The sequence below is a fragment of the Apteryx rowi genome, unplaced genomic scaffold (assembly GCF_003343035.1).
Source record: "Apteryx rowi isolate R43461 unplaced genomic scaffold, aptRow1 scaffold_418, whole genome shotgun sequence".
NCBI classification, from domain to species: Eukaryota; Metazoa; Chordata; class Aves; order Apterygiformes; family Apterygidae; genus Apteryx; species Apteryx rowi.
In genome coordinates, this window is record NW_020450657.1 from 386597 (window position 1) to 405489 (window position 18893).

The 18893-nt window shown below is 36.5% G+C and overlaps 1 protein-coding gene across 1 annotated transcript in view; it reads right to left on the bottom strand.

Annotated features, from left to right (window-relative positions):
* EPHA3 (EPH receptor A3) overlaps positions 1-18893 on the bottom strand; it is a 215147-nt gene that overhangs the window by 39128 nt on the left and 157126 nt on the right. The window contains exons 5-9 of the mRNA XM_026075985.1: positions 17193-17317; positions 10382-10544; positions 7976-8078; positions 7445-7512; positions 3271-3396 (exon numbers count right to left, since the gene is read on the bottom strand). Of these exons, the coding sequence (XP_025931770.1) occupies positions 3271-3396; positions 7445-7512; positions 7976-8078; positions 10382-10544; positions 17193-17317 (585 nt within the window). The remainder of the gene's footprint in view (positions 1-3270; positions 3397-7444; positions 7513-7975; positions 8079-10381; positions 10545-17192; positions 17318-18893) is intronic.

Sequence of the window (18893 nt, forward strand, 5' to 3'; positions counted from 1 at the left end):
TTTGCTGGGCAGGCCAACTACATTAACCTTTGGTTCTTTCATATACAGTGCAGTATGGATGCTGCATGAGTCTATCTGATCAAAATCCATACTGATATACACTTACAGCACATCTCTTTCCAGCAAAGCCCTGCTATATGCTCCCATTAAGAAATGGGCTGGATCTCATAAGAAAATGTTTAGGAAGAATGAGGCTTTGTATACTGCTTGGAAGGTGGAAAAACTGGCACAGAGTTTAAGAGATGATGGTCAGAAGTTTTTCTGTAAAACTTTTTAAAATTTTATTTTGTATTTTTAAATAGGCTATACACACGAACATTATATAACCTGCTTGGCAGACCGGTATGTCTATTTTAAYGTGAAAAGCAAACAGACATTATTAGGAGGGCTATATATGTTACAAATCTCTTCAGGAGCTCCTAATTTTTTTTTTAAATAGACCATTTACTGCATCAGTGAACGGCATTTGCTGTGCATTTAAACCCAGGGGACAAGTAATAAATGAACCTGTGATATTGGCTGCTCCCTTACTTTTCTGTGTTTTAAATCAAGATTGTACTGCTGTGTATGGAACTCCCACAGAATGGAGAGGCAGCTATGCTGAATGCTTCAGAAATCTTGTGAACCTCATCAACATCATAGTGATACACCACAGGGCCTCATTGAGATACTGCAAACCTTTGCCAGAAAGTAATGGATAGGAGGCCCTTAAATGTTAGAAGTGCTTTGCCCAATAAAATATTCTGCTACAAGCATGTCTAAACTTTGAAAGGAAAGCAAACATTTGTTTTTAAGTTCATCAAAGCACATACATAAGTCTATCCCAACTCAAGAAAAGATTTTCCATAGTATCCTTTTGCGACCCAATTGGTTTTAAACTTTTATAGTGATTTGTTGACCTAGGTCCATAAAAACAAGTAGTTGTTTTAAAGGAAGGAATTATTATAATGAAAAATCTGAAAAAAGTGGCTCCTGACCTGAATTTTCTTATGCTTAGCCTTTCACTAAAATCCCTTGTGTTTTTCTTGAGGTTCTTTTGGATGAAAGTATTTTCTTATTGCATACAAGTATGTTTTCAAAGCTACATAAGCTGTCCTCTATTCTTTTCTCAGAGACTTTTGGCTAAAACTGTGAGGAACTATTTGGAAAAAGTACCCCAGAATATCAAGATTACTTGTGTGACTTGAATGTCTAGTTACTTATGTCACACTTCAATACAGTTAAATGAATCCCTTCTTCTCAAATCCCTATCTTTTTGTAATTTCATTTGCACTTGCATTTGTAAAGGAGAAGGGCAGGAAATGACCAAGTCATTCACTCAGATAAGTCATTGACTCAAGTAAGAGACAGGAAATGCCTTTCTGCTTCTTGGGAGGAAAGAAGAGAGTGTTCCTGCCAAAGCAGGCTAGGAGGCACCAACTGCCGTTCACATGTCCTTCGTAACACTCAGAATGCATAAGCTACCACATGCTGAACATGACAGCAGTGTAAAGTCATGCTACAAACAGTTTGGAAGCTCCCAGCACCTCATAGCCTAAATTTCATTTATGCTTCCCAGCCTAGTACTTCCTACTGGCATTTTTGGTGACTGCTAATAGGAAACACTAACTAGAATACCTTATGTAGAATTTAGGCTGCACGAATCTGAGCCATGGCCAACAAACAAATCATGGCTTTATCATGTATGATATCATGCATGAGCTCAGACTTCAATGTAGACGACCTGCAGGTTTTGATGTTGAACCTATTGCTACTTTCACTGAAGTGGAGTGGAGCAAAATTCATAAAAACTCTGACTCTTTTAGGATACATCTTTTTTTTGAGGCTCCTCAGAAGGCTGCTCCTCCAATTTCAGAATACTTATTTGACCAATCTGGGTTTACCTTTCATTCCCATGTATGCTCTGATTAAAAATATGTCCAAACAATGAGCTATAAAATACTACATATCGTTGATTTTTATGAATTTGTTTTCGAGACTTACATAGTACGTACAGCCTAAGTTTAAGAAGCTTACATTTGTGAACGAAGGCTCCTTACAGTCTTATAAAAAAAAGGGATTGCTCTTGGACTTACTTTTGACTGACTCCTTTCTCTGTCCTCATATTAATTCTGTATTTATGTGCAGTAAGCAAACAGCTTTGCTGCCTTTACTGATGATGATGGAGAACAGTGCACTCTTGTGGGGCAAAATTAAAACCAGCAAGGAACAAAAATTCTACCTTTGTGGAAAATAACCTAACTTCATACAAGCATTTAAGTAGCTACACTAAAAGAAAATGAATACTGTTTCTTTTCACTGGGCTTTTTGGGAGTTGCACTGAATGCAGTAGCTTGGTTCTAGTAATTTTTTCCGAATGAAAACCTTTTGTTTGTTATACAGGAAGAGTTTGTCTCTCTCCCATCTCATGATTTTAATTCAGATAGTAAATTTAGGTAGAAGTAAAAGAGAAGAACCCCCCCCCCCAGTAATTTTCAGTTTTAAATGTATTAAAATCAATAGTATGTAAATGCTTTAATTTAGCAGGAAAGCTAAACACTTCATGATTTTCTGATTTGACAAGACCATCTGCCACTTCATGTGAAGGAGCAAGCACACATCCTGTCAGGAACTATATGCTGCATCGCAGCATGGACAACTCAATGTGATGAGAATTTGTGTAATCTAGTCCCTTTGCTACTAAATCTGTCCATTTTGACAGTTTGTTTTTAGTAAAACCAACAATGCATGGCGTCTGTATGGCTCAGACAATTGGTTATCAGACAGACAACCCTTTCCTTCTAAATCAATAATTCAAATTGAAAGCGGTGACCAAAATCAGTCCAATGACCAAAGGTCACTGCAGTTTGATGGATGTGTTGTGACTGGTATGAATTGAGTTTGTGGTTTCACTTGAGGCCTAACAGTCAAGAGCCCTTGTAAGAAAAAAAGAAAACATCTTCACAGTTGATACCATTTTCTGTGTTGACAGATTTTCAAGAGAGACATAGAACTGAGGCACGAGTCTGAACCCCCTTTTCACTCTTAACAGTCCTGGGTCCAAGTGTGGGCTGATAGGTGTCATTTTAAAAATTGTCTTGTTATTTATTTTGGGAAAAAAATAGACCTGTATGTACCTAGCTTTTCATATGCACTTTAGTCAGCTGTAAACATGACCTACAATGTTGCAGGACCCAAGAACATTTCCAGTCATGGGTATAAAGCCACAGACGTAAAACAGTGTATATAGTAAAAAAGCTATCTTTAATTCAACATATCTGTCGTTATTACCTGCTCCAACAACTTTATCAATGGATATATTAGAGGCATCTAGTTCCTTGGCAAATTCATGGACAGCTTGATTGGGATCTTCATATGTATGTGGATCTACGTATGTTCTCAAGCCTGGGAGTTTTACTGTGTAAAAACAAATTCAGAGAGAAAATGTTACTTAGAGTTACTTAGCCCTTCTAAGAAAAGCAAATGAGACAACAGAAAACAAATCAATAGAAAAAATGGTACACTGCTTCCTCAAATCAAAATGCTTTTGATGGTTCTTCGGGAATTCTTAATATAGAGTGAATATGAAGCTCAAAACCAGAGACACTAGTGTATTTATTACACAGGGTTTGTAAAACAATTTTAAATATACCTGCAGTTTTTGACTGCCTCTCAAATTTTAAAATACTACCTGCCCCCGCAGCTTGTTCTGTTTATATGCTGCCTTAGGTTGTTCCTTTCAGGGTAACAACACAGGGGCAAGGAACAAACTGCATGATGCTACAGTCAATCTGAAGAGTTCTTATGGAGCACATACGAAGGAGAGTACATTGGTTCAAGCTTTTTCTAAGTTCTCCAACAAGATGCATAAGACAAGAAAATTATGCATGAATAACCTTCTCCCCGCCCAAAACCTCTGCTAGTTATAAAAGGATGGCAGCCAGGCTTTCTTGTTACTCAAGTTTGGTTCTAGTGCTAAGTTACCTCACATCAATGTTATTATTTTGTCCCCTTCTACAGTTTCCTGGCCTGTGGTTGTTCCGTTTGCTTGGGGCRAGCACTAGTTCAAATGACTGAGTGGTCTTAAGGGCGGTCTCAAGCTCTCCCCACTTCTCCTGCCAGCAGGACCGGGGGGAGCAGGGCAGGGGAAGGAACATATTGTCATTTCTGATCATCCTCTTGAGCAAAGATGCTGAAGGCAAATCATAGCTTTGTTCCTCCTCCCCTGGCTCAAGGCCCTGCTTGTGCTTGTACCTGATAACTTGGGTGCCCATCTCTGTATTCATTTTAAAACACAAAGATGTTTCATTAACAAAAAGTACAATAACCATTACATAGCTTGAAGTTTGCTATTTCTGTTTCTAACACAAAACTTGCATTCCTGGACATGTATTCTAGCTTTTCTTAACCTTGTAAAAGATATTACCTCCTCCTATAAACATTGCCTACACTCAGGAATATCCCTTCCAGCTTGGCATTATTACACTGCATCAAATTGTTGACCTCTAGTATAGTTAAACACATTTTGCTGTAGTTAGGCAGATGGGAAAAATACCTTTGGACCATTAGCTAGAGCGCACCATTGTTTTGTCAAACAATGTATGTGAAAAAAAAATCAATTTTATGGAGATTTATTGGCTTCAGGACTGACAAAGAAATGATAAAAATGAGTTCCCAAGCTAATTGCCTCGAAAACAACGCAAACTAAGACTCATGTTCTGAACAGAAGGGCTGAGTGTGTGCAGTATTAAATGCTGAGTGTGTTTCCTTTAAGAGTCTGATGATTACAGAATTACTTGCAAGTAAAACAAAAAGTAATTGGCTGTATATTGCTGTTGGTTAAGAACCTTGTAAATGCTCCTTTCCATCCATGCTGAATGTACATTACAGGCTCCCTCATGCCCCCAATAAAAATAACAACAATTAAAAGCTTCTGCACTGTAGGGTTTTTGGCTGCAGCATTTTAATGCTGACCCCATAGGTTCCCAAGATCAGGCGATGGCGGCTGCAAGGAGAATAATCCCTTCACACCAATAATTAAGGGCAGCCTGTATAGTAACTGGGTTCTGTCATGAAAAACAGATAATAAACACATGCACATGTGTTAAGCTGTACTACTTTACAGCTCATTCTGTGCAAACATAATAATTTACATTTTCATTTTACCAGCATGAATTGCCCTAAGGGTAGCAAAARATAAAAATGCCCTAGCCAAAGAAGGCAAAGGCAGAAGATCTGAGGAGGTGAAACACATTTTTGCTCCTTTGAAGTAATATTATAGGATTTGTAATAAGGCTGCAGGGAATAGTTCATGGCTGGAGCCTTTTTTAAAGTAATTCAGAATAAACTGACTGAAATAAACCAGCTGCTGTATTTAAGATGCAGAAAGTTTATGACAGCCGTGGAAGTTACTTTATCCTCTTAGTTCACAGAAGCAATTCTCTTATGCTTTGAGAAAGACTTTAAAATAGCGGAAAAATAAGGTTTCAATAGCCACACACACATACATACAAATCCTACCAGATAAATATCAGCAAAATCAATGAATCATTTTCAGGAATTTCTAAGAGAAAGCTCAGATTCATGATCGACTGTGTTCTTACTACACACAGGATCAGCATGGCACTACTCAGAAAACAGTACATAAATATCTAAAGCCAAATTAAATGCAATTTAATCCACAGGAATTTAACTGCACTGACATGTTTAAGAATAGTGATTGCAACTTTCCATTGTGCGGGTGTAAGGAGAGCAAACTCTGACCTGTTATTTGTCTGCAACACTTTTTTTACTGGCTGCTTTTATTTTATAACCTAATTAAATTTGCAYGATGAAGCATTAATTCTGTGGGCCGCATGTAACTATAGACTTTTTTGAGCCTAGTTGGTTAGCTGTCGATGGGCAGCATGAGTCAAGTCTTCTATCATGGCATGACAGTGCAGAGGAGGCAGCATATGTGTGCTTGTGGGTATGTATGCACATGCCTATCTTGAGATAAGGAAAGGCTCCAAACTAAAAATAATAATATGAAGAGTCAGAGACCAGTTACCCCATTGTCACTATGATTAAGAAGCAGTTCTAATTTCTAACAACTGTAGGTAAATTCTTCATTAAAATGTTATTTCAACGTTTCAATATTTGGTGGGGAGACATCTGATTATGACACCGACAGGTCTCCTCTTGCAGTAGCAGCAGCAGTAGCGGCAGCACTACCGTTGTGTGCAGAATAATATATAAAGAAGGAAAATGCTTAGGTGTAAACCATATTAACGTTATAATGCAAAATGCTAAGCAATAGAAATATATGGTTCAGCATGATCTACATGGTGTAGCCTGGTATTGATTCTTCACCTTGGCATGTCAGGATCAGAGATGAGTTGAAATACTGCAAGAAGACATCCCCCTCAGTTATGGGTCATAGTGAGCTGCCGCTTCCTGGTAACCAGGACAGACTCCTGGGCTCAAAAAGTCAACACTTCTTCCCCTGAGCATATCGTAATGGGACCTTGCTCCATACTGTTCCTTTCACAGGACACAACTTAAAGACCCAGCATAGCCATGAACAGAGACCCATCTAACCATATCAAAAACAGATATGAAAACATCAAAAATAGGTAGCTTTGGGGTTTGGCTTTGGAAGAAGTTTCAAGAGTATGCCAGATTACTCAGGATGAGCAAGATTTTATACCCTCAGCTATATAAAATTTTTTCCTGACTACACCATACATTTTGGATACAAAGACTACTTAAGTCAATAGAAAGACTTTCATCCTAGTTGTGGATGAGATCCAAAGAAAGCACAGATAAATTCGTTATTTTAAGTTGGCAAACAGGCCTTGAATAAAACATATTCCTAAACAGAGTTGGATTAAGTAATCCCATTAATTTGTGAGATATTCACTTAAGTTAAGAAACTTTAAAAATTAAGAATCTTAATAATAATCATAAACTTAAGAAACTTGATAATCTTTTTTTAGCCTATGCTTAGAATTATTCCAGACTAAATTTATTAGCAGGTCAACTTTGTCAAGCAAGCAATTTTCATAGTCCCTTCAACAGTCATCAAGACAGGTTTCATTGATTTTACATTTTGCTTTGGGGAAAAAAAATGTTATTGTTTAGATTTTATACAGTTGATAATGAGGAAGTTGAAGTTCCGCTCTGCATTTCAGCAATACACAGCAGAATCAATATCATATTGCTAACCACATGCATTGTTTGAACACAGACAGCAGTGTTTCATTCATTACTAACCTGAACATGGATGAAAGATTTTGAAATAAAGACTAATTGGTAGGGGAAAATCTCCTTAACCTCAAGAGAAGACATAATTCTCTGCCCAATTTCACCTAGGTTTAAGTGAGGTATGCCTGTTTTCTTTTTTTTTTTTTTAACTCAAAAACAGTAGTTATCTTGGGGATGAATTCAGCAGAACTGGATGTGTTAAAAGGCATCAGTAACTTACAATGGCCATTCCCAAAATGTAGTCTTTTCTCATCAGTACCATGCTTAGACTTCTTGTATCCACAGAATCTACAAGCAACAGAGAAAAAAAAATTAATATATAAAATTTTATATGTTAACTGCAGGTGGAAGCAGATTAAAATGTTTTCCCTCCACAATTAAATGCCTGTTTGAAAGTTTAATGATATTTACATTCTCTGTACCCTATAGAGGCATGTTATGTTCTCAGGGAATTTGAGGAAATTGGCTAATGAGAGGATTTGTTGATTTTTGACCCCTACAGTTTAATTTTACAATTGCCTAAGAATGTGTTTATAGCATTTTTTAACAACTGCTGTATGATTGGGGCTGCTAATGCTAGCAGGCTYATTACCAAGCATAAAGCAGTACTCAGAGCTCCTCGGCAGCAGACAAAAAAGAAGGTGCAGACCAGCCACTCTATTGCCCAACAATATTCGATTCGCTGTGCTCATCAAAGCCCCAGTGAGAAATGGAAGTGGGAGTAAATGTGTAAAACAGATGATAAACTAACCTCCCAATCAGGACATACACCACAACTGTGAGGAGAATAATGGCTACCGCAGCTGAAATGGCAATCATTACGACCTGGCTATTCTCACTGGAAATGGAGAATGCTGGAAAGTTAACACAAAAATATATAAATAACCCACCCACAAAATATTATTTACATCACAATTGACACTCATATAGGGAACAGACAGATTAAGTTATCACTATATAGCTTTTGGCTTCCTGCCAAATATTTAATCTACTAAGTAATTTTTCATCAGACAAATAAATACAAGGGAAGAAAGGAAAAGACTCCTCTGAAAATTTACAAAGGTGGTTGCTACTACTGCTTATTTTTACTGTTGCTGATTGCAGTAACTGCTGATAAACTGATATATATATATATATATATATATTTTTGGTCATGGTCAGTAAGGAATTTTTCCTTGGCAAGAATTCCCAGCCAGTCGATAATTATCATCATTATTCTCACTTCTGCGTGACAGAACGTGCTTTAATGAATTAAACTTCATAATTAAGCTTCACAGTATCACTGTGAAGGTTGAGAAAAGGCTGGACACACAGATGCAGACAGGACTATCTACAGCAGGTCAGTGCCTATAGGATAAAAGAAGGGCTTTATTCTACCTAACTTTGGATACTTCCTTGCAGTGCCTAAATAAGGAGCTCCGCTGAGCTGGACTGCTACAAAATGACAGGACACCTTTAGATCTTAGGTATGATGAATCATCTTCTGCAGACACTTATCAATCTTCACTGAATATAGTGGAATTAGGCTTCTAGCTACTATGTTAGTTGTCCGAAGTGAGCTGAAAGATAGCCTTCCTATTCCCCATGATTTGGGCAGCCTGTCTATGTGAGTCTTTGGAGTTGCATCATTCCACTTGGAAAGAAATCCCTACTTATGACTGATGGGTCCTGGTTAATATTTGGTAGATTAAACATCTACAACTACACTGTTGTAGTTATGATAGCTTAGCAACTGTAACCTCGTTACATGTTTTGGAGTCTATCTGTATAACCTGAACACTCCTTACTGAGATACATGCATCACTGCCTCCTGTCACCTTCCAAATTTTTGGTCAGCTTCACTTTTTTCTTTTTTTCTTTTTTATTACCTTGCAGATAAAGCTCACTAACTTATAAGTCATGAAGTTTTTTACCTTCACAACATCACTACAACTGATTTTTTCCCCTTTTTGTATTCATCCTATCTTGAGTTCCAGTTTCATCCATTATAATTAATAACAATCCATTTGTTTTCCAGAATAAGAACTGAGGTCGGGAAGGGAGAAGTGGGGATGAAATACGTAACATATCTCAAAAATACCAGGATGTCAAGTCCAAGACTATTTGGCTTATGCTACTCTTCTTTGTTAGAATTTGTTGCTTCTGACAGCACTTCTTTTACCATGGGTTGGTTCTCAAGCCTTATTATGAGCACATGATCAAGCCTTAGGACTGCGGTATCAGAATTATAATCCTGAGTTGTGTTATAACTCTGGACAGTGGATAACAGTCTTCTGTGAAAGTCCTACTTTCTAAAAAGTAAACAGTCTCTTGCTAATTGTATGAATCTTTGACTAATGAGCATTATTATACATTGATAACTGGTTACCTAAACAGAGACTTTTTGATGCATTAAGCCACTTYCAGCTTCTAGTAAAGAAAAGGTCTGATTTACTGTGTAGTATCAAGTGATGAGAAAGTAACATTTAAGACGATGAGCTCTTTTAAGAGTCTTTCTGATGTAAAAACAGAACTTGTAAAGAATACTGATAAGATTATCAGATAATAAGTATTAAAATGGCATTACAGAAAAGAAAAAGGAATGTGCAGCATTTTAGTGCCAGAAATGAGAAGAGCCAGACTGGCCAAGTCCCTGACCAGCTACTTAACTGAATGACCATCCTTTCTGGCCTGTGCATATTAGTTTCATGTAAGGGCTACATAGGAGAAAGTTGCTATGCTCCTCAGAATGAGAATTACTCACTGACCCATGTAACTAATGGTCAAATAAGACATTAATTCTCTTGGAGCATGGAGTTTATAGTCCATAGGATCAGGCCACAAACTTGCAACAATATGAAGCTATGCATCTATTATCGTATTAGGCTTCCTCTCTCAGCAGGAGCTGCAGTCTAGCAAAGTACTGATTCTGGCATTAGGTAGCGGTAGGGTAGAGAATGGAAGAAAACACCACCTGTGATAATCATGGTATATTCTTTACAACATGTTTCAATTTTAATGATAAAACATAAAGTTATATAGTAATATTACCCAGAAAGACACATCATAAATAGTTATGAGTCACATTTACTAAGCTAGAAAGGGAATGAAAACAGCCATTCAAATCAGTCAGAAACAGGACAGGATCTCAGTTTAAGCCATTTGAACAAATACATACAATCTGGACTGGTTTCAAATTCAAACTTGCGGCTGTTTGTCCCATATCCAGCTGCAGTTCGGGCTCGAATTTGGAACACATAGGTGGTATCAGGTTTGAGGCCGTTGATAGTAACATTGGTGCCTTTTGCTCTTAGAATAGTATAGCTTGTCTCTTGTTCCTGCTTTTGGGAAGAGAAATTATCAGATTAAAACCACACCCTACAACAGGAGCAAGAGATGGCATAAAATTACTACAGAACACCTGGAGAGCACTGTCATGTTTTGAGTATTTATAGCTTAACAAAAGCTTGTGCAGCCATTCATTTTCAATCAACTAAAAATCCGTTGATTAGCAAGAAATTTAAATCATTAGAGCTTCTATAGCCTTGCAATGTAAATCAAATACTAGATGTGTTAAATATATGACATTTCATTAAATGGCTTTGTACTGTATTTGTCCACAGCCTGCAATATGACAAGAAAATAAAGATTAAAGCATTATTTAAAAAACATAAAACAGATCTGCCTACTGCACTGAACTGGAAGTTGTAGTAGGCCAATTTAGAGCTTTTAGGACCTTGCAGAGCTATTGCAGGACTCAGTTTTTACTGCCTTGTGAGGCAGTGTTTACCCTTTATAACAGTCAGAACAGAATTCCACTCAAGCTCCTTACCTTAGTTCTGTGAACAAGCTAATATAACTGGTTTACTATTGTGCCATAAAAACTATGAGCTTGATGCATCAATCCTCATTTGGGCAAAACCCCACTGAACTTGCTCCTGAGTGAGGCTTAGGCTTTAGTAGTCAGAAGGACATATATGATTGCTTCTTACTGCTTTTTGCTAAAGAGTAAAATGTGTGCCTGATATAGATGATACGGCTCACAGTTACACTCTGTTTAACATGAACATATTCCTGACATAATGATTTTTCACATAAAATAAGAAATAGACCACTTCCTAATTTAGCAAGTTTGGATACACTTCCACACTGTGCAAAAACCTAATTCTGATAAAAATATGTCTCAGTYCCATTGTAATCACATAGTCTAAAAATTTAAACATGCATTTGGTGTCAGGGGTATCGCTTATGATTACTAAGGCCATCCTGAACCAAAAGAGCATTTTGGCTTCCTAAAAATGGCAGTTGGAACTGCCTGGGAGAAGACCTTGGACAGTAGTCATACATGCAGGGAACTCCAAATCTCAGTTGGTCAGGTTCACAATGATGACCTTTTTTATTTTGGAGGTTTGGGGGATTTTATATGTCACCCTGTTGCTTTGAACAGTCTAAAATACACTAAACCCATTGAGTTTTGCCTGGTTAAAGGTAGAATCGGAGTTAAGTTAATGTATGTTGAATGCAAATAGTCTCACCTGATTTCCACTATGTTTTATGGTATGATATTTGCTTGCAAGGTACTGACCTTTTAACTTTGAAAATAGTATACTTAGTGCTGAGGCACAAGTATTGAGGTTGGAAAATATTCAGCATATTCTGATTGTCAAAGCCAGCTCATCCTTCAAATGAACAGTTCAGTAACTAGAGCTATTTTACTATGTTTGGTCTGCAGTGCTGTCTAAAGTATGAAAGTTAGGTTTAGTCTAAGTTGCKAGGCTGACACCAGAAACTATTCACTTTCAAGCTAAAGAATCTGACTACCCTATTCTTGGCAATCTCTAATACAGACAGAACCAGAGATATTTACATCATAGTCAGGGAAATTATTAGAGTCTACACACAATATTTAACATTGTGCACATTAGTAAATACACTGAAAAAAAAAAAGCTAAGCCTGTACCTAAAAGTTACTATCCAGAATCAAAACCTTAAATGGGATGAAATAGACCTATTCTTCAAAGAATGACTACAAAAGCCTGTATCATGGTCCGTTCTCTACACATTATGGATGAAAAGGAAATCAGCATTAGATTTTTTCCATGGTTTTCTGATCCTTCTCTGAAAAAGTTGTACATTTGGGGGAAAAACCTTACAGAAAGACATTCTCAGGAGCAAACAGGTTTGTCTAAAATGGGTGTTTTTGGACTAACAAAGGCCTAGTATTTTAATTTGCAGGTTTTGCTTTTACTACCTCATCATTCAGTTGAATATAGGCAACTATTTTCATTTCAAAGACATAATAATCTTGTCTTTAAAATATAAAATCTTTTGTGTATGCTATGACTGGACATTCATTTTGATCTCACTTCAGGCTGCTTTTACGAAATGCAAACATTTCCTTCTTGTGCAGATACATACCTGCAAGGGAATATATGGTCATGGCCATGTCTATTAATAATCCTCAATGGAACTTGGAAAATAAATGTTTAAAACAATGGTATGGAGGATGTCATGGTATCTTAGTTTATGGTAAGATTTTTAGGCACAGATTTTGTAAGTCATTTTTTATGTTAATAGTAATCAAATCAGTGAAACACCACATAAAAGCCCAAGTTTATCTTTCCTGGGGATGAAGTAAAACTTCAGAGATACAGCACTATAGCTGCCATAAGCAGAAGGAATATACAAAAAGGAGAGCCAGTCTTTGCCAAGCAGAACTTTAATCAAACACTCAGTTTGATGATGAATTTGAACTTGGATGCACAAAGTGTATTCTTCTTGAATATTTCTCTATAGTTTACTAGACACAATCTCTAATGGGAAGAAAATCCTACTACTGTGTCTCATATACATAGGAAATTTTACAATTTTAATCTCTGTTCTACAAAAGTCATATTTTGGATATATTTAATATAGTGGCAGTACTAGTGAGAGTGAATTGTATGTCCTTTTAAAGATAAGTACTGTAAGTGTTTATATTGTATGAGGAAGAACATTTTACAGGTCAGCTGCAGCTTGTTGACTTGCAAGGCTAAAAAGAGATTATACATCCTGGAAAAAATCCACAGCTGCAATGCTGCTTCCTCTTCGTGCTGGGTATGAACTGTTCATCAATATGAAAGTTCTCAGAAAACTCATGGAGTATACCTGGCCTATCCTCAAAGCCACAAGAATAAGAGTTTAAAAGCAACTAAATATGCTTGCATATAATTTACTTCTTCTGCCTCAGAAAGATCACAAACTGGATATAATTATTTATACGTTTGTTTTAACCAGCCTACAGAGCAGATGATTTCAATGATCGCAAATGTAAACCCATTTCAATAACACGAGGCTGCAATTAAATTTTACCCATTGTTTGGAACAAAACTTCAGCTTAATATAGTGTGTGCGATTTAGTTATCATAACTGTTACCCACATATTTAAATGAAGTAATTAATACTTTATATGTGTGGTATTTAGGAGACAATGTTTTTCGTATCAATACATGATAAGATCCTTCCACAGAACATGACTATGTGAGGAAGAAAAATGACGAAAAAAAGTATCTTCTTGTATAAGAAATACATATTCGAAGAACAGTTGGGAAGTCGGGACCTTTAAAGTTGACTTCTGTTATATGTGCACTTTGACTGTTGTATCACCTCTAACAACATTTTATATCTTACCATAAAATATAAATGCCTATGTTCCATCTAATATTCAGTTTTATATTTGAAACAGGACTTTATTTCTTTTAAATATTTTCAATGCCTGGTACCTGGTTGAACAGCCTCATAACCAGGCTTCGGTTTTACAGAAAATACAATTCTTTTCCAAACAATGAATCTCAAAAACTGTCACTCTCATTTCATAGTGTTATGCATTAAAGCCCAATAGGTTCATTTCAAAAAGTTAAAATAGTTTCCTATAACTGCAGCCACCAACTTAGAAAGAAAGCTCATAAAAAGCTTTATTTTTCTTGGTTACACAAGTGAAATCACTGGTGATAAAAACTGAATAGGTTAATTAAACTTGCAGCAAATAAATACTTTTCACATACTTTACATCAATAATGCACAAGATAAACTACATTATGTTATCATTTAGATATGGGAAGTTCAATTTTTATTCCAAATTTAGCCTAACATTTATGTCAGTGACATTTAGTTGTCCACAAATATCAATTATTCTTAGAAACCTAAGAAAGTCAAGCAAAAATTTGCATGGACAAGGTGTATGACAGAATTGGACTGACCTGTAATAATCTGTTAACACTGTATATATTACTTCATGAGCAATCAGGAAAGGTATTGGCAGTAAAAACAAGCAGGAGGGAAAACAATGGCTCAGTGAATCACCTGCCAGCAATCACGTATGACTTGTCAGGAGAAATATCCAGCTTGCTAACTGGGAAAGCTTTATTTCCTAGCACCTGCCACTTAACAGCTTTATTTTCAAGATGGGAGGACCAAGATGATTTTTGAAGCAGAAAATCAAAACAACTGGACCAGTTTACAAAGAACACTCTCTTTTCAAAAGGGGTGTGTGAGAAGGGGCTGCTTATAGATCTCAGACTGACAAGCAGCATCTTTCTAAGCTGTCTGAAGAATGAATGAAGAGTAATAATCCAGTACAGGCTGGCCTGGCTTTAGGTAAGTTTAACATGTGTAGATTAGTACTTTTCAACCTTTTTCAATTTGCAGACCTAAAAAGTGTGGTGGATTAAAGCCTCCTGACAATAGATTTGCTTTTCTTAGTTACCTTTCATAAACCCTGAGGAACAGGCTTCTGACTCCCTAAGGGGCTGCAGACCACACATTAAAAACACTGGTGTCAGAAGGTTGTTTTTTTAAAAACCCTTTGCTCTAAATGGTCTGGCTGTTATTGTTAAGCAATTGGTTCTTTGGTTTAAGAAAGCTGTCTGGTGCATATGAACTCTTGATCAGAGACTTCAAAGGGAAGAAACACATGTCCAAGATCAGCCTCATAAGACTGGCTGTCTGATGAAGCTGTCTTATATCAACCAGTTGCTCTGGAAGACTGACTGCTTTGTAAGAGAGGATAGACACAGTGGGAACAGCAGCCACATGCTCAGTCTGTGCGTATAATAGTACTGGAAGGTGACAATTTTATTGAATAAAACAAGTCAGCTTCAGTGTAGAACCATGATTAAAACACTGAAAAAAAACCAAATACACAAAACCACTCAGTCATTTACTCGAAATGAATGAAATACTCACAAGGGGAAAAATTCTCTACCTTGGGAGTGACTAACCCCAGATTAATCTAACACCAAGATGAGCAACACTGTTGAGTATTATATCCTGCAGCCCACAGAAATCTCCCACAACTGTCTTAGGAAAGGAGTTCCAATTGCAAAGACTGGAGATGAGGCTGAGAAGAGGCTGCCACAGGTCTCTGAAAACAAAGCTACAGCCAACGGCAACAAGAGCAGCCAGGTTCGTCTCAAATGAAATGGAAGTTAATAATGTAAATAAATAATCTGGCCTATGCAAAACAGATTGAAGTTCTGGGATCTTTCAGATGTAGACTCTTTGTGATGCAAATAGCTCTTCTAATACGAAATACTTCCTACTGAAAGGTACTATCTTTTTTTTTCTTACCCCCTCCCCCCACAAAATTGGGAAGAGTGAAGCCTAAATAATTGCTGTGTGCTTTTACTGCTGAGGATGTATAAATAAAAACTATCTGATTTATGAGCTGGTTCTTCTTTACTTCTCAAGCCCAGGATCTGGACTTGATCCTGCCCTCATTGAAATTAATAGAAAAAAACACAAAGTGAACTGGCAACAGAAAGAACATCTATAAGCTACTGCTTTCTAAAGTGCAGTCAAAGCTGAATGATTTAGGAAGACTTCTTTTTTCGCTTTTATCAGTGATACTACATACTTTTAGATTTTTATCAAGGTCTTTCAAAGTTCAAGTGCTCATCAAAAATCTCCCAAATCAGATGGTCTATTAATCTGGGAGAAATCTTTTCAGAATGCGGCCCTCAGAGCCCCATTCTTTGGCTGAAGATCAAGTGTGGTCTATCAATATCACATTGTCCTACCGAAAAGTTCCATGAGGAAGCTTTCTACAGGCCAACTGAATAGTTGTGGATACCAGTTTCTAAGTAATCCATGGTATGTATGAAATATAAGCCTAACTTCTATACATTAACAGTATTAGTAAATAGTAAGTTAAGCCACTATTTCTGCCTTTTTTCCAAGTTTTGTCCACTTTGTCAGCAATATACTCTATCGAAAATTCTCTCTGATCAATCTAAAAGCAGGTAATAGCACTCTTTAGAATCTTCACAACAATTTTTGGTCTTTTCATGTCTATTAGTAAGATTTACAGAAAGCCCATTTTGTTATGTAGATTTAATTCTTTTTATTACATATAGATCTATATATGATGTAGTAAGAAACAGTTGGAAGTACAAGAAGATTTCAGAATAAAACAGAATTTACTCAATTGAAGATTCTCCTTGGTTTGCAGTTATTTAGAAACATTCTATCAAGAATTCAGTTATTCATGAAAAGTGGGAACTTTCATAGTGCGAACCATTCATTAAAAGGATAGCCCGTCTCTTTTCCAGATCATCTTTGTGCAAAATATGTTTGTGCCACAAGGAAGTGCATGAATATATGAATGCTGACAAAGAAATGTATAAACACTGACAGCATAATAGAACTCAGTAGATACACTGTAATCAAGAGGGGGAAAAAATGATGTATTATATCTTCTCTGTATTATTTCTATATTTGTTCTGAAGCATTTTGCAATGAATTTGGTAGACAATACTGCTTAACAGTTTCACTTCATATTTTCAGGAGTGTCCTCCTTGCCAAAAATTGAACAGTTTAAACACTTAGCACCATTGAGGAGGAAAGCAAGTGAACAGGGGTGTCTCTGAATCCTTAACATAGGAAAGATGTAATAATTTCATTACAATATTATCAGCACAGAACTCCCTCCCCCCCTCAATCTTTCTTCCCACCTTTTCATAGTATTTGACCTCGTAGTCCAAGATGATCCCATTCGGATGTTCAGGTTCTTGCCAAGACAGAGACACGCTGTTCCTGGATGTCCGGTCTTTCCTAATTATGGTGATGGGGGATGGAGCTGTAATGGGGTGGAGAGAGGAGGGAAGAGAGGAAAGCAAATTGAGTTTCTCTCTGTTCTAATCCTTGGCAAAGAGCATTGTTTCCATTTAAAAGACTCATGAGCACAGGTCTGGATTTGAGTCAACATTCAGCAGCTGGATTATAGTCCGGGTACACATGCCTTAAAGCATACTGGCCTGAAGGAAAATCAACTGAGATTTTCTGTTAGACGGATGGACTAGTGGCAAGATGGCAGATGGTTTCAATCTGCTACTACAGTGTAAGCARTGAAAAGCATTTGATATATTAAAAAGAGAAGAAAACAACAGTACTACCTATTTGTTATAATGCTGAAGTGTTATATTACCAGACCCTGCAGAACTCTGATAACATTTTCATACACAAGTGTAAAACAGTGCTGGAATGCATTACGTACAAGGAGTTCCTGGTATCCACAACTAGTAATAATCAATAAAGTCTCTTTTATAACACTATTTGGTAAGCTCCCCAGATACAAAGTGCTCCCATATACGCTATTCCTTTACCACATTTCTTTGAAAATGAAATTTGAAGAAAAAAATCCAAAATCTAAACTGCAAAATAATCTCATTTCTGATTTGTATGAATCACAGTTAGGCATGATAATCAACTGCATACCACAAACTCACCCACGACCTAAAACTTGGAAGTATCATCAATGTTGCAGGAAAAAAAATCATCATTACCTAAGATTCTTTAAGATCATTTCATCTTTAGACCACCCAGTTCTACATTTCGTTCCAAAACCAGGCCTAGGTTTCCTGGACTCACTGAAGATATGGAAAAAAAYTTTTTTCTTCCTTCTTTTGGGTTGGCTTCCCACTCCAAATGCCTCTCTTTCATGGTTTTGGCCAAACTTCATCAGAAGATAACTTACAGATCACACATTAAAGGTCGTAACTGTCATGTTTAAAAAATCTTTTACTAATAAACAGCCTTTTATCTTACTGTGTAAAACAAATGTGTTTATAAGTTTGCATTGTGCTATCCTAATAAAAACGCACTAGCTGATCTAAACAACCTAATTTCAGCTGAATCTTATGAAATTTTTACTGTTCATATAAAACTAGTTGCACTTTTCAAGCATTATACATTTGCATGAACTAACCAGTGCTCTTCATGTTTGGGTTTTCATTGCTATGAGAGACCTTTCAAAAGCCAGAAAAAAATCCTAATTTAAACAATTTTTGGAAAAAAGCATGCTATATTTGATTTTGATAAACTTCATCAAACTATATTTTCTAGTCTTGAGTTATAATCTAAATGTTGACATCCTCCTTTAATTGACTAGAGAAAGCTGCATACACCCACACAAGCATGTATGTATATACACATGCTCATATCCGCTCCAGGCAGAAAGAACCACACATACTCTGAAAAACAATTTTATGTGCCACCCAGTTTGAAATATCTTCCCTAAAACATTGAAAAGGAAAAACATTAAAGAAGAAAATCCTCTTTTTTTTCCAACAGGAATAATTTATCATGAAGTTACATTACCGAATTCAGATTTTAGAGTTTCGGAGTTTTTTTTTTTTTTAAGTGGAATGGGAAAG